Genomic DNA, 25,849 nt, shown 5'->3' on the forward strand with positions numbered 1-25,849 from the left:
GCTCAAGATGAAATAGGAGATAATACTCCATAAAATGCCTTGATAAAACAGTTGTCATTTTGATAAATGGTCCAACAAAAAGACTCGTGTGATTTAATTATCTTTTAAGATAAAATGTGATCTCAGCTGACAATATACAGTGCGATAACTGGTTTTAACTCATTGAAAGGAAACACTGGCCTATTTAATGAATCAGGTTTTACATATTCATATTTTTCCCTTCTCGCACTCAAGAAAAGTAGGCTATTGCAAACTACAAAAGATTGCTACAAAATACAAATGCAAGGTATTGTGCCTCAGTAATAAAACCATAAAAAATTAACAAATGATGGCAGCTAATGACAGATGCGAGTCGTCTTCTGAGACTCTAACTTTCATGCACCAGTTGCAGTCACTTCCCAAAGCTGACAAAGTCATTCTCATTACTCTGCAGCTGAAATTAAACATGTCCTTACATTGTGGGTTAGCTCAAAGTATTTCTGACAGGCCAGCTGGTAATGCATTCCCTTGACTAAATCCATAATCTGTAGAGGAGAAAAAAGAGAGACATTGAGAAAACTTGGCTCATCCAGTTCCCGGAGTAATGCACAGCAATAATAAGCATTTAAGTACTGCATAATGGCTTTGTAAATGTGGCAATCACAAGCAGTAAGAAAAAAACACACACGTATTCCCCACAAGATCATTCAAACACACTCTACCTCTTAACTGAAATCCAACCATAAGACATAGGAACAGAATTAGGCCATTCAGCCCAATAACAACTAGCAGGTTTAATCTTGTGCAGATGGCTGATAAATAGAATAACAACAGTATGAGATTACTGTTATTCCAGTGATTTGAATAAAGTCACTCACATGGACGCTGAATAATGAACGGTCCCAGTCTAAGCAGCTATTATCAACATCTTGTTATTCACTCTTTCCTGATTCATGATAAATTTAGTCTATTTACTTGAAATAAAGTGCCATCCTGATCAGTTTTCTCCAACAGTTGTTGAGAACTGAAGTAACAGAATTTCTATTTGTTTTCCAAAACTGAAATGCACTCCAAAGTGGTGAAATGAGGATATAATCCTAGAAATTTTGGAACATTTGTTGACGTTTCTTATTTGTATCAAATACAAACACTGCAAGGATTTCTAACACCTGGTAGCTACCACTGATTATCAATGTATAGGTATTGATAGGTATCTCTGCCAATGTCATTTAGCAGGAGATCAAAGCAAATTACATTGTTAAAACTTAACTGCACAGCAGCTGTGAAAAGGTTCAGTTAACAATTCAATTTTCATCCTCTGACAGTTATTGTATTTGTATTTATATTTATTTATTTATTACATCCAAGGGAGTAAAAGTCTTTATGTTGCTTCTCCATGGCAATGTACAAGCTATATGGAGGGTAAATGTGAGAGGATAATGCCTAAACACTGAGGTTGTTTTGTACACGTGTGTAGTCAGAAACTGTGATTTCCTTCAATGTGGCTGCCTTACATGAACTAGGAAGATTTTAATGCAAGTATTCTCCAACAAAGATGCCTAAAGCCACAAAATTATTTAAGTGTTTGACCTGTTTGTTTTTTCTTTCAGAGGCTGAACAGGTAAAATCCATCACAGGACTGAATGTCACATGCCCATGAGGGGAATAAAACCAGCTATTGTTTTATGCTTAATAAAGTGAAGTTAAAATAACACAAATTTCACACCTCACCCTTGTTCTGTGTGATGCTAATGCCCTGAAGACTCTTTTTGGTCTGCAGTTGTGCCACTAAATTAAGACATGAGCATTACATTCCCGTAAAGCCTCTAGACTACAAACACAGGGAGACATAAATGTCAACAGTCATTTCAAACACTATTCATTATATGCTGTAGGGCAGTGTTGTAAGAACAAGGAAAATAAAGAGATCCTTACAGAAGAAACAAAGGAGCTTCTGTTCGTCTACTATGTTTGCCTATACAAGGGGTCAAACGCGAAACATAAATTAACAGGCAGCATATGTAACTCCCCATTTTGACTGACTACAAGTGACTACTGAACTGATTCCACCACCCATGGACTCACTTTCAAGGACTCTACTACTCATATCCTCAGTATTATTTATGTACTTTTCTTTTGCACGAGTTATTAATTTTTGTAGTTTTTCCAGTGACTTTTTCTGTATTCTTTGTTCTGCTGTGAATGCCTGCAAGAAAATGAATCTCAGGGTACTATATGGTAACATATACTGACATACACTTGGATAATAAATTTACTTTGAACTTAGAACAAAAAAACTGATTTCATCCATAAGTACTGTCGTTCATGAGGAGAGCAAGGCCCGTGCATTCAGTAACATCAATCTTTTTTAAATTCCTTTCAAATTTTCCTTCCTATGAATGAAATGCTTACTGATTTGGCCTTTGCAAAGCGTTCTGCTCCATCACCATCAAGAATCAAGTAACTTAGGGTAGGGATATGGTAACAGAAACGTACTTTGCTAACATATTTACTTTGAACTTCAAAGTATGGATTTGTTTGCACCAACAATTTGTGACTGTAAAGCTAGCATTGTTATCCAGAAATTCCCAATAAAGTGCTATTTCATCAAAGGCAGTACATGAATGCGAAACGTCTTACAATATTCCCATTTATCACAATAATGAGGTCATGTACATCCACGGAGAGGAAATGGGAAAGAATGAACAATAATTTCTCAGCTATGTTAAGAGTCAAGTCCTATTCCAGTGTCTTCAGCACATTCTCACCTGATGCTCCCACAGTAGTACTGAGGACACTGTATTGTGGATAAAATATAAAGGATTGAGGATCAAGAATCAACTTTATTCACCATATATATTTACATGTATTAGAACTTTGCTGTGATGTTGTGCTGCAACATGTAATGAAAAAAACAATAAAGTTTTTAGTACAGATATGGAATAAAATGGGCACAAATACATAAATGCCAGCATCTATTTACAATGGTGTAAGCAGCATTATAAAAAGTGGTTTAATGTGTTTACAGTAATAAGACTTAAGCAATTAGAAAGAGCTGGCTGGGGGGGGGGGTGGTTGCGAACAAAAATGGTTGATCAGATCAGATAAATAAATCAGGGCCACTAAGTCAGATGAACATTACAGAGTGGATAGTCACTATTAGAAGGTACATACAACAAATACATTTTCTGTGGTGTTCTGCCCCAAGGTACTTAAAGTTGCATTGTTAAAACAGCTTATTTAGTCATTACCATGCTGTGGGGATCCTGCTGTTCATAAATTAGATGCCAGTTTGTTACTGTATAATTAATACATTCCAAAAAAGTGAATCCGAGCATGTAAGGTGCTGTGTAAATACAAGTTTTAATTGGTTAACTCGTTGCTCCTTCTCTGAGTAACACTAGGAGGAACTCAGTTGGTGATCATTTACTGGCCACAAGCTGGCAATTTATAAGACAATGTAAAAACTTAACAATGTAACACTTAGAAGGCTCCAACATTGTGTGTTGGAATGAGACTTTGCACTTTTAGTGGTGTAGAGGGGAAAACTGGAGGAGAAAATTAAAGTGGTAAGAAGAAAAATGGTTTGGACAATTCCAGATTTGTATGGGATAGAGTTATAATTCAAAACTGTTTGCATCTCCAGATTAGTTGGGAGCTGTCTCAGTTTATTCTGCAACATTGTCAGCAGCCCACTACTGGGAACCAAATTTGATTGTGCTTGCAGAGTAAACCTGACTTAAATGATAATTATTCTGTTGGAAATATAACCCAGTAATAATAACTGCCATCTTCAATGTGAATTTTCAGGGAAGAAGCCACCAGCACTTCCAGCTGGCCGTTTACAAGACTCACACAAACTTTCTGATATTAGTGCATATAGTTTATTTGTGTAGTAGGCTTTTTTTTATATACATGAAGGCCACAACAAAGAGCAACAACAAAGCCTGATCCATAATGCAGGAACTATCCGAAATGGGGGTTCCCCTTGTCTAGTCAGATTGACACAATCGATTTAAATGCACTGAAGTTGACTCTTATTTTGATGAATGTAGGAATTCATCAGACTTTACACATCTTTAAGTATTGCCCTTGATTTTGTTGCTGAAATAACAACTGATATGAAGACTTTATTATAAGACACATCATTCATGAACTTGTAGCACTCTGCAGCTAACCTCACAAAATAACAGCTCGTCCACAATCTCCCCTCTGTGCTTCATGTTGCAGCATTTGTACATTAAGTTCCTATTCAGTTCAGAAGTTAGGGCAATTATGCTACACTAAAATGATAAAATTTAATGTGAAACCATCAATGGATTTAATAGAAATAAATCAAGTTTAAAACCAAGATAAATAGCTGCTGAGATTTAGGGTTTGATGAGAACTTTCGCCCTCACATAGCAAGTGATGTTGGGTCAGCTGTTAATTCTATATATGCAATTAGAGATTTTTTTTAACAAACTAAATCAAAGGGACAAAGTTGGAAATATAAAATTAAATAGGATCAGCCAGGAACTCATCAAAGAGCACAATAAGATCAAAAGCTTGCTCTATTTCCGACTCCACAGAAGGCTTGAGATAAACTCTAATTAAGGGGGCATAATGTGAGATGTGCCATGCTTCCAAGGTCTGAACCAATGTTTTAGGTAATTTTAGGAATTACTAATCTGTATATATACACACTCAGTGGTCTTTTTAAAGTGGCCACTGAGTGTATATTCGTGGTCTTCTGCTGCTATAGTCCATCCACTTCAAAGCTCAATATGTTGTGCGTTCAGAGATGCTTTTCTGCACACAACTACCAAACACCCTCCTCTCAACTTCAAGCAGTCTGACCTCTGTCATTAACAAGGTGTTTTCGCCCACAGAACTGCCGCTCACTGGATGTTTCTTTGTTTTTTTTTCAACCATTCTCTGTAAACTCTAGAAATTGGTGTACGTAAAAATCCCAGGAGATTAGCAGTTTCTAAGATACTGAAACCACCCTCTCTGGCCACCAACGATCATTCCACAGTCAGTCAATCACATTTCTTCTCCATTCTGATGTTTGGTCTGAATAACTGGACCTCTTGACTATATCTGCATGCTTTTATGCATTAAGTTGATGAGATGATTGGCTGATTAAATATTTGCATTAAAGAGTAAATGCACATTTGTACTTCCTAAAGTGGCCACTGAGTGTACATACACTTTTCTTCAAAAAAAGATTTTATTTAGAGATATGATTTGATTCACGTAGCCATATTATTATTCAGATTCCATTTACTTCTTCCACCGTAGCACTACCTGACTCCAGAGCTCAGATTACTTGTTGCTGGAACAGTCACCTACATCAGTTACCAATAGACTGATGGTGGGTAACTTGCTTGCTAGTAATAATCAGAATCACTTCAGAGGGCCCTTTCAAGTGGAACACCAAAAAGTGCTGCCATAAAACAACAAACTTCATGACACGTCAGTGAACCTGATTCCGAATGCGGAAGTTGTGATCTCACCAAGAGATCCGCGCTGCATTCATTCTGGCTGCTGTTTTGGAAGCCAGCAGGGAAGCAAGCTCCAGTTCTGCTGGGAAAACTGCCCACAGAACTTGAGATGTGACTCCATCCATCCACTGCAATGCAGATGACCAATTCAGATAGTTTTCAGCCAATTTTGTACAGACCCTGAGCAATATGTAATTACAATGTGTATAACATTATTAGGTTATGATGTATTAATTGTACAAATTATTTGTATTAAGAATTTCATATCATTACATGTTTAATCACTGTCAAGTTTATGAACATCGGTCACTTTTATAAACTTTCGAGGCCGTTTGATCATTTATGATGGGAAGTGCCACACTGTGCAACCTCTTGCTGATCAGAAGTCAGTTTCAGGAACGTGGTCCAGGTAACATTACAAAGGAGATAAGGAAGGAGAGGTGGCTCACTCTTCACTCTGTCATGCCGGATAGGAACATTCTGCAGCCTGGACATGTCCTTGGGACAGATGACATGTATCATCTGCCATAGTGGGGTGTGTCAGGAATGGACAGGAGGAGGAGTATAGGAAACTGATACAGGACTTTGTGATATGGTGCAACTCAAACTACCTGCGTCTCAATATCACCAAGACCAAGGAGATGGTGGTGGACTTTAGGAGATCTAGGCCTCATATGGAGCCAGTGATCATTAATGAAGAATGTGTGGAGCAGGTTAAGACCTACAAGTATCTGGGAGTACAGTAAGACGAGAAGCTAGACTGAACTGCCAACACAGATGCCTTGTGCAGGAAGGCACAGAGTCGACTGTACTTCCTTAGAAGGTTGGCGTCATTCAATGTCTGTAGTGAGATGCTGAAGATGTTCTATAGGTCAGTTGTGGAGAGCGCCCTCTTCTTTGTGGTGGCGTGTTGGGGAGGCAGCATTAAGAAGAGGGACGCCTCACGTCTTAATAAGTTGGTAAGGAAGGCGGGCTCTGTCGTGGGCAAAGTACTGGACAGTATAACATCGGTAGCTGAGCGAAGGGCGCTAAGTAGGCTACGGTCAATTATGGAAAACTCTGAACATCCTCTACATAGCACCATCCAGAGACAGAGAAGCAGTTTCAGCGACAGGTTGCTATCAATGCAATGCTCCTCAGACAGGATGAAGAGGTCAATACTCCCCAATGCCATTAGGCTTTACAATTCAACCGCCAGGAGTAAGATATGTTAAAGTGCTGGGGTTGATTGTATTTAATGTATTTAAGTAAACTACTTAAGAACTTTTTAAAAGCTATTATTAATGCTTTTTGAGAGAGTGATTTAGATGCATATCATATTTTTACTGAGTTAAGTATTGTATGTAATTAGTTTTGCTACAACAAGTGTATGGGACTTTTGAAAAAATGTTGAATTTCCCCATGGGGATGAATAAAGTATCTATCTATCTATCTATCACTGATCTACACTGAACAAATGGCTGGTCTCTGAACTCAAAGCTCTATCACAACAGTCTAACTTGCTATTCAATCATCCACCCAGGGTCACTAACCTACAACCTCTCTCAATTAAGCAAAGGCCGTGTTCTAAAGTGTTCATTCTTGTTTGGCACCCCAGCTATCCTCTCTAATGTCTCTCCCTTGGCTACCTCTGTATTCTTCCATAGCACTGAAGCCATTCCTGGGCATCTTCATATTCTTTTTTAATACACACTGTCAGATGTAGCCAGGCCATGTCTCTGGAATTCCCTTCATAAAGTTCTCTGCAGTTCTAGTCTTCTTTAAACTCTTAGCTTCTTGGCATTGAACCTGCATGATACTGTGATCCAGAGGCTCTTCAGAAATCAAGAATGAGGCATAAATCTTGATGGTAACAACCGATTAGTAGATGTTACAGCAATGATGAACAATCAAAGAAAGAAAATCAACAAAGTCATAGACGTCCTCTACTAAAAACCAGATCAGACTAGAGCTAACAAAACACTCCAGCGATAAGGAATGATCTATGAAATATTCAGGTTCAGTGGTGTGACAAAAGCAGCAGAGAAACTTCCAGAGCAATGCAGAATCAGATATACTGAAAATTAATTGAACAATTACACACAAAAAGGTGATTATATAAAAAATTATAAACAAGCATATGAAAAAGGATCTAGTGCTTTCCCAGTCTATATGATGAACTAAACTCTTCTTGGGCTTCCATCTGGGTACAGGTATTGATTTTTACCAACATTTTAATGACAAACTCTGCCATCTTCATTAAGGATGATGCCTAGGCAAGTCTAGTCCAGAGATATACATATCCCTGTCACTTATCCCTCATGATTGGTTAGTCTTCATCCAATCAGGTTTCCACTGTCCCACCTCATTTACAATTGAATTCCAGTTCTTAGAGAAAGATCCTCGACTCTGTTAAAATTCTCTCGTTTTATTTTAATGGTTTCCTTTACAGGTGTCCCCCGTTTTTCGAACTTTCACTTTACGACACCTCACTGTTACGAAAGACCTACATTAGTTACCTGTTTTTGCTAACAGAAGGTGTTTTCACTGTTACAAAGAAAGGCAGTGCGTGAAAAAAGCAGCCAAGCTCCTCCCCCAGAACCGCATTTAGCCGCCATTACTTAAACACGTGTCTGTGAGCATCTGTGCTTCACTGTATGTCGATTTATTTTGCATCCTTTAACAAGATGAGTTCTAAGGTACCTGTATTGGAAAAGCCTAAAAGAGCTCGTAAGGGTGTTAAACTTAACATAAAACTAGACATAATTAAGCATTTCGATCATGGTGAACAAAGTAAGGACATTGTCCACGTGTTGAATTTGCCTGCATCCACCATTCGCACTATTTATACACAGAGAGAAAGAATTTTGAAAGCTGCCGATGTTACTATTGGCTCTGCTCGTAGCAAAGTGGTCTCTCTTAGTTGGCATCCAATAATGGATAAAATGGAAAGTCTACTGCTTGAGTGGATTGATGGGTGTACAAAGCGTGGTTTCCGTTAAGTTATCTTATACCTAAGGAGAAATCAGTCAGTCTTTTTAATAAGCTGAAACAGAAAGCACTGGACAATGGTGATGGAAGTGTTGTGAAAGTGGAATTTAAAGGTAGTCATGGGTGGTTTGATTGGTTTCTGAGGCGAGGGCAGCTTCATAGTTTAACGTTTACTGGAGAGTGCTTCGGCTGATACTGAAGCTGCCGAAAAGTTCCCAGCAGAACTGAAGAAAATAATTACAGAAGATGGTAAGCAAGTGTTTAACTGTGATGAAACTGCAATTTATTGGAAAAAATTGCCGAGCAAGACATTTATTTCGATAGAAGAAAAGCAGGCTAAGGGACACAAGGCATCAAAGGATAGGTTTACCGTAATGCCTATTATTAATGCCACTGGTGATGCTGTCCTTAAGCCTCCAGTAGTGTACCATTCAGAAAATCCGAGGGCACTTAAAGGCGTTGATCAGAAAACACTTCCTACTGTGTTCTGTTCACATCCAAGTGGTTGGAATACCCAAGTGCTTTTTTCTGAGTACATGAGTGGATACATTAGTCCCTTTGTTGAAAATTACTGTAGAGAAAATAACCTCCATAATAAGTGTCTTGTGATTGTCGATAATTGTGCTGCTCATCCACCTGGCATTACCAAGTATGGCGGTAACACTCATGTTGTGTTCTTACCGCCGAATACGACGTTGTTGCTGCAGCCGTGTGATCAAGGCCTAATAGTCACAATTAAGGCTTACTATACTCAAAATGTGAAGCGTTTTATTGTAAGTGCCATTGACAGAGGGGGCAACTCCGAAGCATCTTTGCAAGAGATCTGGAAAGACTACAATATAAAACTGGCAATCGCCAACATTGGAGATGCTCTCGATAGACTAACAGTCTCGATGAGAAATGGCGTTTGGAGGAAACTATGTCCCGAAGCAGTGAACGATTTTAATGGCTTTGAACCATCAACAATAAATATGGCAATAGTGAGTTTGGCTAAGGAGGCTGGGTTTGTGGAAGTTGATGAAGATGATGTTGAAGAGGTTTTGGCATCCCATGACCAAGAACTGATAGATGAAGAGCTGATGCAATTGGAAGAGGAAAGGATAACAATCGAAACTGAATGCAGTAGCCAACAGCACAAAAGTGAAGTTGTCCAGGAACTGAACGTGAAGCAATTGCGTGAGATTTTCGCTGCAACTGACAACGTTGCAATGATTGCAGGAAAGTATGACTTTAATTTTGAAAGGGTACGCAAGTTCAGGGCAGGTTTGCAGGATGGTTTGAGTGCTTACAAAGAACTGTATGATAGAAAAATGCGCGAGGCTAAGCAATCAAGCATACTGTCGTTTTTCAAGCCTTCCACATCAGCCACAGCAGACAACGAACCTCGACCTTCGACATTGAGGCAGGCAGACATAGAAGAAGGTGACCTGCCTGCCCTGATGGAAACAGATGACGATGAGATGACACCCCAGTCTCCTCTACCTCCCACCACCCCAACCTCCGACGACTCAGCCTAACACACCATCATCAGTGTGCTCGCTGTCTTCCCGATTCCAGTAAGTGAAACTACACTTATTTCTACTTTATATAGGTTGTGTATTTTTATGTTATTTGGTTTCATTTGGCAGCTTCATAGATTAAAGTTTACTGGAGAGTGCTTCTGCCGAGTGCGCTTGTGCCAAATGTTTCTGCCGAGAGCGCTTGCGTGAGACTTTCGCTACGGTGGACAGTACTGTACTGCAATGATTGCAGAAAAGTATTTCTACTTTATATAGACTGTGTAGTTATCATAACATTCTTGCTTTTATTATATGTTACTGTTATTTTAGGTTTTATGTGTTATTTGGCATGATTTGGTAGGTTATTTTTTTGGGTCTGCGAACGCTCAAAAAATTTTCCCATATAAATAAATGGTAATTGCTTCTTCACTTTACGACATTCCGGCTTGTGAACCATTTCACTGGAACGCTCTACCTTCGAATCGCAGGGGAAACCTGCATCAGATGGTCCCAAAAGCCATTGGCACAGCACAGTAGTTTTATGCCATCAAAATCAATCCTATGGCCATTGCAAATGCAATATTCTGCTCCTGTGGATTTCTCCGGGTAACCCAAACAGATACACCACTTGTGATGTGAGTTTACAGCATGTGCCCAGTCTGGCCGATATATGCTGCTCTGCATTACAGGGAATCCTGTAAGCCGCAGCTATCCTGACGAAATAAAGCGCTCCTACAGAATGGCAACAAGTTGAAGGAAATCAATCGGGCCCTTAAAAGGGCCAACAGAAAAACCTGGAAACCCAACAATAAGGAGGAGCACATTGCTACCGTCTGTCTTCCCTATATTTCCACGGCTTCTGGAAGGATTGCCAGGATTCGAAGAAATACCGGATTACAGGTGTCCCTCGCTTTACAAATGTTCGCTTTACGCCACTTCGCTTTTACAAAAGACCTACATTAGTAACCTGTTTTTGCATTACAAAGAGGATTTTTGCTTTTACAAAAATTTTTCCCATATAAATTAATAGTTCTTCACTTTATGCCATTTCGGCTTAAGAAAGGTTTCATAGGAACGCTCTACCTTTGTAAAGGGGGGGGGGGGGGGAACACCTGTAATACCATCCACCAACCCATAAGGAAGCTCAAATCACAACATATGTGGGTCAAAGATGACCTGAGCTCCTCCAGCATTTTGTGTGTTGCTCTGGATTTCCAGCATCAGCAGAATCTCATGTGCCTGGGAGGAGAGGACTGTTCTATCAAAAGAGCTAAACAAAAGTCTGTAGTCTTTGTTCTTTAGAAGAATGTGGAGTGATCTCAATGAAACATATAAAATCCTAAGGCTTGACAAGGCAACTGTTAAGATTTAGTTCCAAGATAAGGGGCCAATCATTTAAAACAGAAATTACTCTTCACAAAGGATTGTGGAGGTGAGATCACTAGAGGTAAACACATTTTGAAATACATGGGAATTGGGGACTGATGATTTGGCAGAGGAGGAGTTAAAGCCTGAAGTAGATTAGGCAAGATCGTACTGAATAGCAGGCTGGCTTCAGGAGCCAGGCGACCCACTCCTGCTCCTATCTTTGTGTGCTCGTGTTTGCAGAAACAGGACGCTCTGTCCAACTAATCCACACTATTGTTAATCCATTACACAAATGCAAATTTTAATTTTTCAAAAAATAAAGGAAAAAACTAAAATAATATTTTCTATTGTTCTACAACTTGTACATTAAAGGTGATTAATTGTAATTGGCAGTCCACGATGACCTGACCAGACGAGGACTACTTTGATAAACGCAGGAGATGATGATCAACAATGAAAATGTATTCCAACTGCAGAGGCAGATGTAATAAAACTATACTGATGAAAAACCCCTTAACTTTTTTCATCTAAGATAAGGCTACCACAACTTATTTTATGCTTCTTAAGGGAGAATGAAAATCCCAGAGGAATTCATGATGAAATGCATTTATTCTCTCCATTCTCCTACACACACCTGGGGATCTGTTGGTTTGCTGCTAATTATTTTTGAAAGATGGAGCCTGTTACTGCTTTTCAGGGTCACTAAGCAGCAGGATGTATAAGAAACATCTGTCCGTTCACCATAGTTTTAAGCTGTTTCTTACAAGATTCTCAGTATTTGTGCAAAAAAGACTAGCCGAGACTCTTCTTAAGATAATTAATGGCAGAATTTGCCACAACAGGACAACCATGGCAACATTAAATGAACCCTTTGCACTACATGCAAGTTTGAATTTATTATTTTAATTGAATCCTTTCCAGTAAAGATGATAGGAACAGGATTTTTTTTTATTATTATGATTGAAAGGACATGGACTTTGCAGGCTGAACCAGCATTTAACTTGGCAATTGCTAACCTACTTGAACCTCAGCAGGCTTGAGGTGTGGATATACCCTCAATTCTGAATAGGAATTCGATGGGAGGTCCACAGTTTTGTCCCAGGCATGGTGAAGGAACAGCAATATACACTCAGTGGCCACTTTATTAGGTACAGCAGGTACCCAACAAAGTGGCCACTGATTGCATTTTTGTAGTTCATGGCCTTCTGCTGTTGTAGCCCATCCTCTTCAAGGTTCAACATGTTGTGCGTTCAGAGATCCTCTTCTGCACACCATTCTTGTAACAAGCGGTTATTTAAGTTACTGTTGTCTTCCTGTTACTTAAACCAGTCTGGCCATTCTCCTCTGACCTCTCTCATTAACAAGGCGTTTTTGCCCACAGAACTGCCACTCACTGGATATATTTTGCTTTTTGCACCATTTGCTGTGAACTCCAGAGACTGTTCAGTGTGAATATTCCAGATCAACAGTTTCTGATGTTTGGTCTGAACAGCAACTGAACCGCTTGACCATGTCTGCATGCTTTTATGCATTGAGTTGCTGCCACATGATTGGCTAATTAGAAACTTGCACTAATAAGATGTATAGGGGTATCTAATAAAGTGGCCACTGAATGTATTTCCAGGTCTGAATGGTGAGTTGGAGGGCAATATCAGAGTGGTGGGTATTCCCCAAGCTTTTGATACCCTTGACCTTCCAGCTGATATAGAGGTCTGGGGTTTGGAAGGTGCTGTCTAAGGAGTCTGGATCAGTTGATGTAGTGCTTCTGAAGATGTTACAACTGCTGCTATTGAACATTGGCGGTGGAGTGAGTGAATGGAGTGCCTATCAAGCTGACTGCAATCACATGTACCATGACGAGCATCTTGAGTGTTATTGAAGCAAGTGCAGAGTATTCCATCACATTCTGGACTTCAGCCTTGTAGATGTTGGACAGACTTTGGGAGTTAGGTGTTGAGTTACTTGCTGCAGGATTCCTCACCTCCAAGGGGATATGGAAATATAGGTCCACAATTCATTGAAAGTGGTGTCACAGGTAGATAGGGTCATAAAGAAAACTCTTGTTACATTGGCCATAAATCAAAATATCAAGTACTGGAGATGGGATGTTATGCTGAAGTTGTACAAGATATTGGTGAGGCTTAATTTGGAGTATTGTGTGCAGTTTTGGTCACCTATCTACAGGAAAGATGTCAATAACATTGAAAGACTGTAGAGAAATTTTATAAGGATGTTGCAAGGACTTGAGAACCTAAGTTATAAGGAAACGTTGAATAGGTTAGGACTTTATTTCCTAGAGTGTAGGAGAATGAGGGGGAATTTGATAGAGGTATAAAAAATTGTGAGGGGTGTAGATAGGGTAAATTTAAGCAAGCTTTTTCCATTAAGGTTGGGTAAGACTAGAATAAGAGGTCATGACGTAAGGGTGAAAGGTGAAATGTTTAAGGGGAACATGATGAGAAACCTCTTCACTCAGAGGGCAGTGAAAATGTGGAATGAAATGCCAGCAGAAGTGATGGATTTGAGTTTGATTACAACATTTAAGGAAAATTTGGATAGTTGCATGATGGGAGGGGTATGGAGGGCTATGGTCCTGGTGCAGGTCGATGGAAACAAGCAGATTTATAGTTTGCCAAAGGACTCGTTTCTGTGCAATTGTTTTCTATAGTCTATAAATAGGAACAGGGCATTCAGCCCCTTTAGTTAACTTCACACAGCATTTTGATTAATATTGATCGTCTTAATTTCAACTGTCTATGTTGGTTCCAAAACCTTTACTGTTATTGTTGAACAAAATAATATTATGTTTGATCTTTCCAACTGACCCACAGCTCCATTAACTTTGGTTAGAAACATATTTGTTCCCTCCTTTAAGTGAAGAACTGCTTTTTGACATCACCTCTTAAATGATGAGCTCTGATTTCATTATTCTCCTTGTTTTGGATTCCTCCATGAAAGAACTTAGCTCTTTCCACTTTATCACTTCCTTTTATCATCTTAAGCTCACCCTTAAACTATTGCACTCAAGTGATAGTGTTTCACTACAACAGGACAGCATTATTGAGCTACAGACCAATACAGCACAAAAACAAGCACTTCAGTTTAACTCATCCAGGCTGACTAAATTGTCTAAGTGAGTTAGTGCCTGTGTTTGTCCCCAGATCTAAAGCTTTCCCTTCCATGTAACTTTTTAAATGTCATAATTGTACCTGTCTCTAACACCTCCGCTGACAATTTATTCTATATATTCATCAATCTCTGTGGAAAAAGTTGCCCCTCAGGTCCCTTGCAAATCTTTCTCATTTTAAACTTACGCACAGTATGACCCCTACTTTTAGCTGAAACATGACGTCCCAACTCCGATTGTGACTCTCGTCTCCCCTTCCCCCACCACCACTCTGCCATCCCCTCTCCCTCAGATCCCATCGTCAGCTCCTGGGCCCTCAGAGGCTCCATCTTCCTCTCACCCTAACCCTTCCCTCTCCACTGACACTACCAGCCTCCCTCCCCCCTCTGATCCCATCTCTCATCCCTGCCGGGTCTTCACCATTCCCTCCGACCTTCAACTCTCTGAGGCAGAGCGCTCTGTCCTCATTAAGGGCCTCACCTTTGTCCCCCTTTGCCCACACCTCAGCGAGTTCTGCGTACGCCATGACGCTGAACTCTTCTTTCGCTGGCTCCATCTCCGAGCTTACTTCTTGGACAAGGACTCTCCTACCCCCACCGATGACCCCTTCTCCCGTCTTCAACTCTCCTCCTCTTCATGGACACCCTGCTCTGGTCTTCTTCCTGCTCTAGATCTCTTTATTGCTAATTGCCGACGGGACATCAACCATCTTGACTTCACCACACCCTGTTCCAATTCCAACCTCACTCCTTCCGAATGCCCTGCTCTCCGCTCCCTCTGCACCAATCCCAACCTCACTATAAAACCTGCGGATAAGGGGGGAGCTGTTGTTGTCTGGCGTACTGACCTCTACCTGGCCGAGCCACAGCGACAACTCTCTGATAATACCTCTTATTTACCCCTTGATCATGATCCCACTAAGGAGAACCAGGCCATTGTCTCCAATACCATCACCAACCTTATTAGCTCTGGGGATCTCCCATCCACTGCCACAAACCTCATAGTTCCCACACCTTGCACTTCTCGTTTCTACCTCCTACCCAAGATCCAAATACCTGCCTGTCCAGGTAGACCTATTGTCTCAGCTTGCTCCTGCCCCACCGAACTCATTTCTGCATAGCTTGACACTGTCTTATCCCCCGTTGTTCAATCTCTTCCCACCTATGTTCGTGACACTTCTCATGCTTTGAATTTTTTCAATGATTTTAAGTTCCCTGGCCCCCTCCGTCTTATTTTCACCATGGACGTCCAGTCCCTATATACCTCCATCCCCCACCGAGATGGTCTCGAAGCTCTTCGGGTTTTTTTGGATTCCAGACCTAACCAAATCCCCTCTACCACCACTCTCCTCTGTCTAGCGGAATTAGTTCTTACTCTCAATAATTTCTCCTTTGGCTCCTCCCACTTCCTCCAAACCAAGGGTGTAGCCATGGGCACCCATCTGGGTCCCAGTTATGCCTGCCTTTTTGTTGGCTTTGTGGAACAGTCCATGTTCCAAGGCAATACTGGTATCCATCCCCCTCTTTTCCTTCGCTACATCGACGACTGCATTGGCGCTGCCTCTTGCACGCGTGCTGAGCTCGTCGACTTCATTAACTTTGCCTCCAACTTTCACCCTGCCCTCAAATTTACCTGGTCCATTTCCGACACCTCCCTCCCCTTTCTTGATCTTTCTGTCTCCATCTCTGGAGACGGCCTATCTACTGATATCTACTATAAACCTATAGACTCTCACAGCTACCTGGACTATTCCTCTTCCCACCCTGTCTCTTGCAAAAAGGCTATCCCCTTCTCACAATTCCTCCATCTCCGCCGCATTTGCTCTCAGGATGAGACTTTTCTTTCCAGGACGAAGGAGATGTCTTCCTTTTTTAAGCAAAGGGGCTTCCCTTCGTCCACCATCAACTCTGCTCTCAAATGCATCTCTTCCATTTCCCACATATCTGCCCTCACCCCATCCATCCGCCACCCCACTCGGGATAGGGTTCCCCTTTGTCCTTACCTACCACCCCACCAGCCTCCAGGTCCAACATATAATTCTCCGTAACTTCCGCCACCTCCAACGGGATCCCACTACCAAACACATTTTTCCCTCCCCCCTCTTTCTGCTTTTCGCAGGGATCGCTCCCTACGTGACTCCCTTGTCCACCCGTCCCCCCCATCCCTTCCCACCGATCTCCCTCCTGGCACTTATCCTTGTAAACGGAACAAGTGCTACACCTGCCCTTACACTTCCTCCCTCACCACCATTCAGGGCCCCAGACACTCCTTCCAGGTGAGGCGACACTTCACCTGTGAGTCGGCTGGTGTGGTATACTGCGTCCGGTGCTCCCGGTGTGGCCTTTTCTATATTGGCGAGACCCGATGCAGACTGGGAGACAGTTTCGTGGAACACCTATGCTCGGTCCGCCAGAAAAAGCAGGATCTCCCAGTGGCCACACATTTTAATTCCACGTCCCATTCCCATTCTGATATGTCTATCCATGGCCTCCTCTATTGTCAAAATGAATCCAAACTCAGGTTGGAGGAACAACACCTTATATACCGGCTGGGTAGCCTCCAACCTGATGGCATGAACATTGACTTCTCTAACTTCCGTTAATGCCCCTCCTCCCCTTCTTACCCCATCCCTGACATATTTAGTTGTTTGCCTGTTCTCCATCTCCCTCTGGTGCTTCTCCACCCCCCTTTCTTTCTCCTGAGGCCTCCTGTCCCATGATCCTTTCCCTTCTCCAGCTCTGTATCACTTTCGCCAATCACCTTTCCAGCTCTTAGCTTCATCCCACCCCCTCTGGTCTACTCCTATCATTTCGCATTTCCCCCTCCCCCAACTACTTTCAAATCTCTTACTATCTTTCCTTTCGGTTAGTCCTGACGAAGGGTCTCGGCCCGAAACATCGACATCGCTTCTATGCTGCCTAGCCTGCTGTGTTCTACCAGCATTTTGTGTGTGTTGTTGTTCCTATATTCAATATTCTGTCTGATGAAGGAAAGTGTTCCAAATGCCTTCTTCACTCCCACGTCTACCCATGTCTCCATTTTCAAGGAAATAGGTACACTTGCCTCCAGGGCTCTCTGTTCTAGAACACTCCCCAGAGCTCAACCATTTATTGTAAACAAAAGAGATTCTGCAGATGCTGGACGTGTAGAACAACACACAAAAAGCAAGAGGAACTCAGCGGGTCAGGCAGCATCTATGGAGGGGAATAAACAGTCATCATGTTTCGGGCTGAGACTCTTCATCAGGTCCATTTATTGTGTATCTGAACAAATTAACCATTGTGGGACAATCTGAACTATTCAAATGAGAATGAAACAGAGGGCACCTTTCATTTCAACTCAGGAGGGAGAAGTATTTTCCCTAATCTTCACTTCTTTGCCTAATGACTATCGAAGACAACACAGTGTTAGGGAAACTGTATGTGGCCATATTCTACTGATGGCTTGCTCATCCATGTAACTGATGACCATCTAGAATATGGCCACAAATGAGAATGGGATGTTCAGAGATGAGACAAGCTAAAACAACAGAGCTTCATTCTAGTCGCAAGATTTGGCTTCAAAACTTCACAGCAGTTTTTTGCTACATCCAAAAAATATATAAATAAAAATCAGCAATAGGTTAGGCATATACAACACCCCCAGGTTATTGGTTATGAAATGGGATCACTTACCTGAGTTATTCCTGCAGGTGGAACCTTATAGGACTGCAGCTTTGACTTCAGTATTTCAGGATCACAGTGCCGAAATGGACAGCCTAAGAAGAAAAGCAATGCAAAAAGAATAGTTGATAAAGCATGAGAATCCTGAGCCCTCTCACGACACTGGATGGAAGAAATTCCATGGCACTACTATAGAGCGCAGCAGAAAAGTTCAACTATGCACCCGCTAAATTTTACCCCTCTACCCAACCATACCACTATAAGAGATTGCTCAGTCATTATCACATTGCACACTTTGGGATGACAAAGTGATCGCTCTGTTTCCAGAATAAAAGGAGAACATACTGGAGACAATAATGTGGTATGGGTCATCTGAGATCACATATGTTTCTCTGCCAAAGAAAAGTTTGCTTGCTTATGCATTCTACTAAATTCTCCCCAATTTTTCAGTCTGCAAGCATTTGGCTGATGCCATGATGCAGTCACAGTGTGCTACTGGTAAGCAGAGTGCTTTCTCATGACAAATGTGTTGTTTCATGGGTTAGTTTGACTTAGCTATGGTGTTTGCACTTTTAAAATCAACACTAATTCCAACATAGAAACTGAAGCATAAATAATCCCCAATCTTTCTGCAAATCTGCTGCATAAATTTAAGAAATAAATGAGGTCAACACAATGCTCAGATATTATTTCTCTAAACAGCCTTTTTATCATTAGATTTACTAAGATTCATAATTTAAGCTCTACTCAGACTCTGGCCTTTTGCAGTCTGGCCACAGCGGTTAGAACTGGGACATTAAGTATTTACAATCTGTATTAGTAAATTGGATGAAAAGAACAAATGACCTGTAGCCAGATTTGCTAATCTTAGCAGGGTAGGTGGGAAAGGAAGTTGTGAGGAGCACCCAATAAAATCTGCATAGAAATGTAACAGGCTGAATGGCAAAAATATGACAGAGAGAATATTGCGAGAAACAACGTAAAGTTACCCACTTTGATTACTTCAGATTATTGTCATTTACATTAGGGGGTAATGAAATTCCTGGTCGACATGAAGCTTAGAATAGATAGTATATATAGCTATAATAAATGATGAGAGCAAAACAGCAGAATGGTGCAAGGATTGTTGTACAATCTGAAATTGGGAGAAAAATAAATACTAAGGTGACAATAATAGAATAACCAAGAGAGGTAGAGTTAAGAACATCACTGGGTGGGGGGGGGGGGGGGGTGTGAAAGAGGTGATTGGTTCCAATAGTGGAAAAAGGCTGTTCTTAAATCTGGATGCTTAGACATTCAAGTTCCTGTATCTTCTCCTAGAATATAGAAGAGAGAAAAGAGAATGGCCAGGAAGTGAATGCGAATACATAGAAAGTACAGTATAGAGAAACAGAATATTGTTAAATGAAAATAATTAACACAATACTCCTAAACAAAGCATCTGTGAGTGCTTGGAGATGAAACAAAGAAGGTTAGCACATAGGCACAACACCAAATTAGGAAGGATTATCGAATTCTGGACTTCATTACAAAGGGAATGGAGTATCAAGATAAAGTTTTGATACAACAACACAGGGCTTCACTGGGACAAGAGCTGCTGTACATTATATAGTTTTGATCTCATTTCAGAAGGGATTATCTCTGCATTAGAGGCTGCTTGGATGAAGTTTACCAGGTTGAATTATGGTTGGAAGGGTTGAACAATTTGTGCGTATACCCACAGAAAGAATGAGCGATGATTATATTTGACAGTAAGGGAGCTTAACAGAATAGATGCTGAGAGAATTTATGGGAAAATCTCGATCAGGGTGCATAAACTTAAAATAAGAGGTTGCCCATTTAAAATGGAAAGGCAGTAAAATTTCATCACTTAGAGGACCATGAATCTTTGAAATTCTCAAACCCTGTTATGGTCATGTTGTTGAATATACTCAAAGATGAAATAGGTAGATTTTAGGATAAAAGGAAAATCAAGGAATCCTATGGGCAGACAAAAAGCAAGTTGAGTCATGATGCAAGATAATAGCAGAACAAGCCTAAGGGATCTTTATAGTCTCCACTTTCTCAAATTAACCTCTGTATTCCCTTCAATAAATCTCTCTAGTAGCAAATGCAGAAACAAGAGTCTGGATATGCACAAATCAGGATAAAAGGAAAATACTGGAGGAGCGCTACAGATCAGGAAACATCTGTACAGCAAAATGGGCAGCTGATGATTTGGGAGCAAGACCCTTCTTCTGGACTGAAAGAGTAGAGGGCAGAGAGGCGGTATAAAGGGGTGAGATACAGGAACAGAGCTAGTGCTGGCAAGTGACAGGTGGATCCAGGTAAGGAGGGAAGAGTGGAAATAGTGACAGATGCTGGCAGGTGACAGGTGGATCCAGGTAAGGAGGGAAGAGTGGAAATAGTGACAGATGCTGGCAGGTGATAGGTGGATCCAGGTAAGGAGGGAAGAGTGGAAATAGTGACAGATGCTGGCAGGTGATGGGTGGATCCAGGTAAGGAGGGAAGAGTGGAAATAGTGATAGATGCTGGCAGGTGACAGGTGGATCCAGGTAAGGAGGGAAGAGTGGAAATAGTGACAGATGCTGGCAGGTGACAGGTGGATCCAGGTAAGGAGGGAAGAGTGGAAATAGTGACAGATGCTGGCAGGTGACGGGTGGATCCAGGTAAGGAGGGAAGAGTGGAAATAGTGACAGATGCTGGCAGGTGACGGGTGGATCCAGGTAAGGAGGGAAGAGTGGAAATAGTGACAGATGCTGGCAGGTGATAGGTGGATCCAGGTAAGGAGGGAAGAGTGGAAATAGTGACAGATGCTGGCAGGTGACAGGTGGATCCAGGTAAGGAGGGAAGAGTGGAAATAGTGACAGATGCTGGCAGGTGATAGGTGGGCATGATAAAGGGGCTACAGATGATGAAATATGACAGGACAGTAAGGCAAAGTATGGGATCAAATTCAGAAGGCGGGGTGGACAAATAAATAACAGTGATGGGGGAAGTGACTAATGAAAAGTGTATGGGGAGTGGGTAGTTGGAGGAGAGGAAAGAAACATAATGATCAGGGCAATACACACAATGTGCTGGAAGAACTGCATTTCCAGCTTCTCCAGAATCTCCTGTGTTTATGATGGTGTTTGTGAATTGGGTGTGTGCAGGAAGAACGAGGCAGATCAGGATTATGAGAAGGGACTGAAAGGGAGCAGTTTACCTGAGATCAGAAAATTCGATGTTCATAGTGTTGGGCTGTGGTCTAGCAAGGTGGAATATGAGGTGCTGTTCCTCTGGTTTGTGTTTGGCCTCAGCCTGGCAATGGAGGAAGCCGAGGACAAACAGGTTGGTGTGGGAATGTGGAGTGGAATCAAGATCAATTGCATTTGGAATTCCAGATGGTTACAGCAGACAGAGTGCCTATTCTCAGCAAAACAGTTGCCTAGTCTGTGCTTGGCATCACTAAACTTCCTTTTCCCACACTTTTGAGCGTAAACATACAGCCAGCGTTATAACTTACCTGTCCTTTTACATCTCAGTGTAAATCTCCTACGATAAAAATTTCTGTGAGGCATATTGGACTGTCTTAAAACATTAAGGAGCTGACTAAATGCAAGTGGCTGTAGAAGGATTGTGCTCCTATTTTGAAGTATTTAGATCAGAATAGCAATTGCATTTAAATTGCTGCGACAAGTTGTTTTTGCACTAGTTCCTAGTGGATAGGTTCAAAATACTCATGTTCTTCAAAGCCCACGGGAGAAATAGAACAAGGGACGGGGTGAGGGTCGCTCTGTAGGTTTATTCAAAGGCCTACACAGGTGTATATTTTGAACAGCTGAACCTCACTGAGGTTTGCTTTGCAATGGAATGACAGTAAATTGGTCAATTTCAATGAAATTAGAGACTCAGGAGACTGCAGATGCCAGAATCCAGAGCAAAACACAAAATGCTAGAAGAACTCAGTTTTCTCGGGCAGCATTTGCGGTAAATAGATTGCTGCCATTTCCGGTTAAGACCATCGTCTGGATGAAAGGAAAATAGCTCATTGTGAAGGGGGGGAGGGGAAAGGGTGGAGCAGAAGCAGGTAAGTGATAGGTGGATCCAGATGAAGAGAGGTAATTGACAAATGGAGGCTCAGAGGTGATAGGTGGAGGCAACATAGTATTGCCAATAATAGAATCTGAAATGAAAAGAGGATGGAACATAAAACTAAATATGGGAAATGGAGTGGAGAGATCTGTAACACTGACTGTCCAGATGCTGCCTGACCCATAGAGTTTCTCCCAGATTTTGTTCTGTTTGTCTCAAAAATATTCCGTATCTTAAAGTTTAATAAATGGTTTATGGCTTTCATATGGTTTTACTTGGTCATTGCATGTGTGGGAGGACGTCCTTATAATACCCATTCCCAAAATATGAGCAAAATGTCTTCAGCATGCACTGCAAAGTATAGCCTTAATGAATGGCTCATGGCTCATCTCATTCTTAAATGAGGCAGCTGGGAGTCTGACAGAGCAGAACTATGATTGGCACAAGCTGCACCCTCAAGACCTGTTGGAAATGCAACTTAACAATCACTTTTCCAACGGCTCCTTCCAAGTCCTTCCACTGCTTTAGAAGACTGTGACTAGCCTATCAACTTACCATGATAGTCCCCCTGACTGGGCGCATTTGACAGAATAATCTTCATGCAGCTGAATGGTGTATAGTCAGTTCTCTTGCCTTCCTTTCCATAGCTGTGCCGTATATTATAGGCGTATGATTTATCAAACTAGACATCAAAACAGAATAGAAATATATGCATTATTCATTATTTGGTACTGTGCACTCTCATTTGTAAAATACCCATCGACCTGAAAAATCGTTGCCTGACCTGCGGAGTGTTTCAGCATTTTGTTTTATCACCCATGTCTGAAATATGGCTAAACATACAGATGACTGATGCCTGGCATAAGAGCCTATTCCAGTCACCTCAATGCAGTTAGACCAAAATTCTACTTTGATCACCTCATAACAGTACTCATCTTGTGCTGACACGACTCTCAGATGAAGCGTGACCCATTTAGTTAAGCTACCAGAATTCCAAAACTGCCTGTGCTGTGACAGCAGCTGTTATATACAGCAAAAGGTACAAGTGGTGACGGTGGGGATTAATTGGGTGGGGGAATCACAGGTTAGTGCAACACATGTTTATAAAGAACACAATTACAGTCTTTCCATGATGCAGAAAACCCTGGCAAAAGTCAAGAGGATGGAGAAAGAAATAGAAGCAACATCAGAGTTCATGACTTTTCACTGATCTGGATCGCTTGTTTCATTTCTCCCTCTACTGATGCTGTGTTCATGTCTGTTGCCAACATGCCCTGTTTTAAATTCATATTTCCATCATCTTCTGTCTATTGCCTTACAATCTTTTTCCATAGAGCGCAGAGGAAAAATAAGCTGTAATTCTTATCTTAAAACTGATAGAACCAACCATACAGAAAAGCAACATTGCTGTCTCTCCTGCTCATGAGCCATGAAGCCAGGTTTCTTGCAGTTGCTCTGCCAAAATAAATGCCTTGGTTGCATCCTACATATTAAATTATCATTTTGGGCTTTCTCATAGTACATGTTCAAAGAATATTAGGAACAGAAATCAAGATCAAATATGTTTTTTCTTAAATTAAAGTCGGATTACTGAAAATAATATTCAATATGCATCCTTAACCACAGTGATTTGTAATCCTTCAATTGTAGCTAGTTGGAAAGTAAGTGGAATAACCTCAGAAACAAAAATTGCTTAATGGATGCTTTAAACCCAGATCAGAACTCAATCTATGCCAAAGACAACTAGCTACTTATTAATTGAATTCATTCGTTCTGATTTACAACCTGGAATTTACTAGCAAGTGCTTTTCTGAGAACATAAAACTGAAAGTTTTACATGAAAGCACCTTCAAAATATTTTTATCCAAACATGTTGTTAATACTCACCTAAACCGTGGATTTAAATACTTGCAGCAGCTTAATCTTTAATGAGGTGCCAGTAGCCAAGACAAAGGATAAAAGTCAATTATTCCTAGTATCTTTGGGCTGTGAATAATGCTGCAGAATCACTGTCTTGAAGCTGCTAGCAACTGCCATGCAAGGAATTTTGCTGAAGAACCTTTCTTTCTTTGGCTCCCAGTATAAATCAGTTCTACATCTGGCTAATTATTATTTAATTTTAAAGATACAATGGACAGGCAAATACCCCTGAAACACTCTGCTTGAGTGAAAATTCTAATACAATAGAAACAGCTCGTTAAGATACCTTTGAATATAAAAGTTCATGCAGCCAAAGTGTTAAATTGGATCATCAAAGTTAGCTAAGCCACTTGTTATTCCTTTCTTAAACCTTGCTATCTGACAAATTTTCAACAAAGCTTTTGACCTTTGGACGTGGAAAGCCATTTGGTCTATTAGGCCTATGCTGGCTCCCAGAGCCATCCTATCACTCCCATTCCTCCTATTTATTTCACAGAACTTATTATTATTAACTCCCTTCAGAACAGAAATGAGGAGGAAGTTCTTTCACCAGATTCTGTGGAATTCATTGCCACTGGTGCCTGTGGAGGCCAAGTCATTAGGTACATTTAAAGCAGAGGTTGAATTGAATTGAATTGACTTTATTTCTTACATCCTTCACATACATGAGGAGTAAAATTCTTTACGTCACGTCTCTGCCTAAATGTGCAATGTGCAATCATATGATATATATAATAGAACAGTCAATATAACATAGAGTGTACTCAAATCAGCATGAGTTAATCAGTCTGATGACCTGGTGGAAGAAGCTGCCCCGGAAGCCTGTCGGTCCTGGCTTTTATGCTATAGTACCACTTCCTAGATGGTAGCTGCTGGAATAGATTGTGGTTGGTGTGACTCAGGTCCCCAAAGATCCTACGGGCCCTTTTTACACACCTGCCCTTGTAAATGTCCTGAATCATGGGAAGTTAACTACAGATGCACTGGGATGTCCGCACCACTCTCTGCAGAGTCCTGTGATTAGAGGAGGTACAGTTCCCATACCAGGCAGTGATGCAGCCAGTCAGGATGCTCTCAATTGTACCCCTGTAGAAAGTTCTTAGGATTGGGGGGGGGGGGGGGGCATACCAAATTTGCTCAACCATCTGAGACACTGTTGTGCCTTTTTCACCACACAGCTGGTGTGTACAGACCACGTGAAGTCCTCAGTGATGTGGATGCCAAAGAACTTGAAGCTGTTTACCCTCTCAACCCCAGATCCATTGATGTCAATAGCCATCTGAGATGGTTAGCCCATCTCCATTCCTCCTGCAATCCACAACCAGCTCCTTTGTTTTTGCGACATTGAGGGAGAGGTTGTTTTCTTGACACCGCTGTGTCAGAGAGATGACTTCTTTCCTGCAGGCCACCTTGTTATTGTTTGAAACAAGGCCAATCAATGTAGTGTAATCTGCAAATTTAATTAGAGCAGATTAGAGCTGTGGGTGGCGACAGAGTCATGCTTATACAAGGAGTAAAGGAGGGGATTTAGGACACAGCCCTGAGGGGCCCCTGTATTGAAAGTCAGAGGGGTGGAGGTGAGGGAGCCCACTCTTACAACCTGCTGGCAATCTGACAGGAAGCCCAGGATCCAGTTGCACGAGACAGGGTCAAGGCTGAGGTCTCTGAACTTCTCGTCGAGTCTGGATGGAACTATGGTGTTGAATGCTGAACTGTAGTGCAAGAACAGCATTCTCACATAAGCATCCTTCTTCTCCAGAT

At 41.3% G+C, this 25,849-nt stretch overlaps 1 protein-coding gene across 2 annotated transcripts in view; it reads right to left on the reverse strand.

Moving 5' to 3' along the window:
* prim2 (DNA primase subunit 2) overlaps positions 1-25,849 on the reverse strand; it is a 252,834-nt gene that overhangs the window by 4,051 nt on the left and 222,934 nt on the right. For both annotated transcript variants that reach the window (XM_073056525.1, XM_073056526.1), the window contains 3 exons: positions 22,724-22,850; positions 18,104-18,186; positions 456-524 (listed from right to left, as the gene is read on the reverse strand). In XM_073056525.1, the coding sequence (XP_072912626.1) occupies positions 456-524; positions 18,104-18,186; positions 22,724-22,850 (279 nt within the window). The remainder of the gene's footprint in view (positions 1-455; positions 525-18,103; positions 18,187-22,723; positions 22,851-25,849) is intronic.

Source organism: Hemitrygon akajei, chromosome 9 (assembly GCF_048418815.1).
Source record: "Hemitrygon akajei chromosome 9, sHemAka1.3, whole genome shotgun sequence".
Lineage (NCBI taxonomy): Eukaryota > Metazoa > Chordata > Chondrichthyes > Myliobatiformes > Dasyatidae > Hemitrygon > Hemitrygon akajei.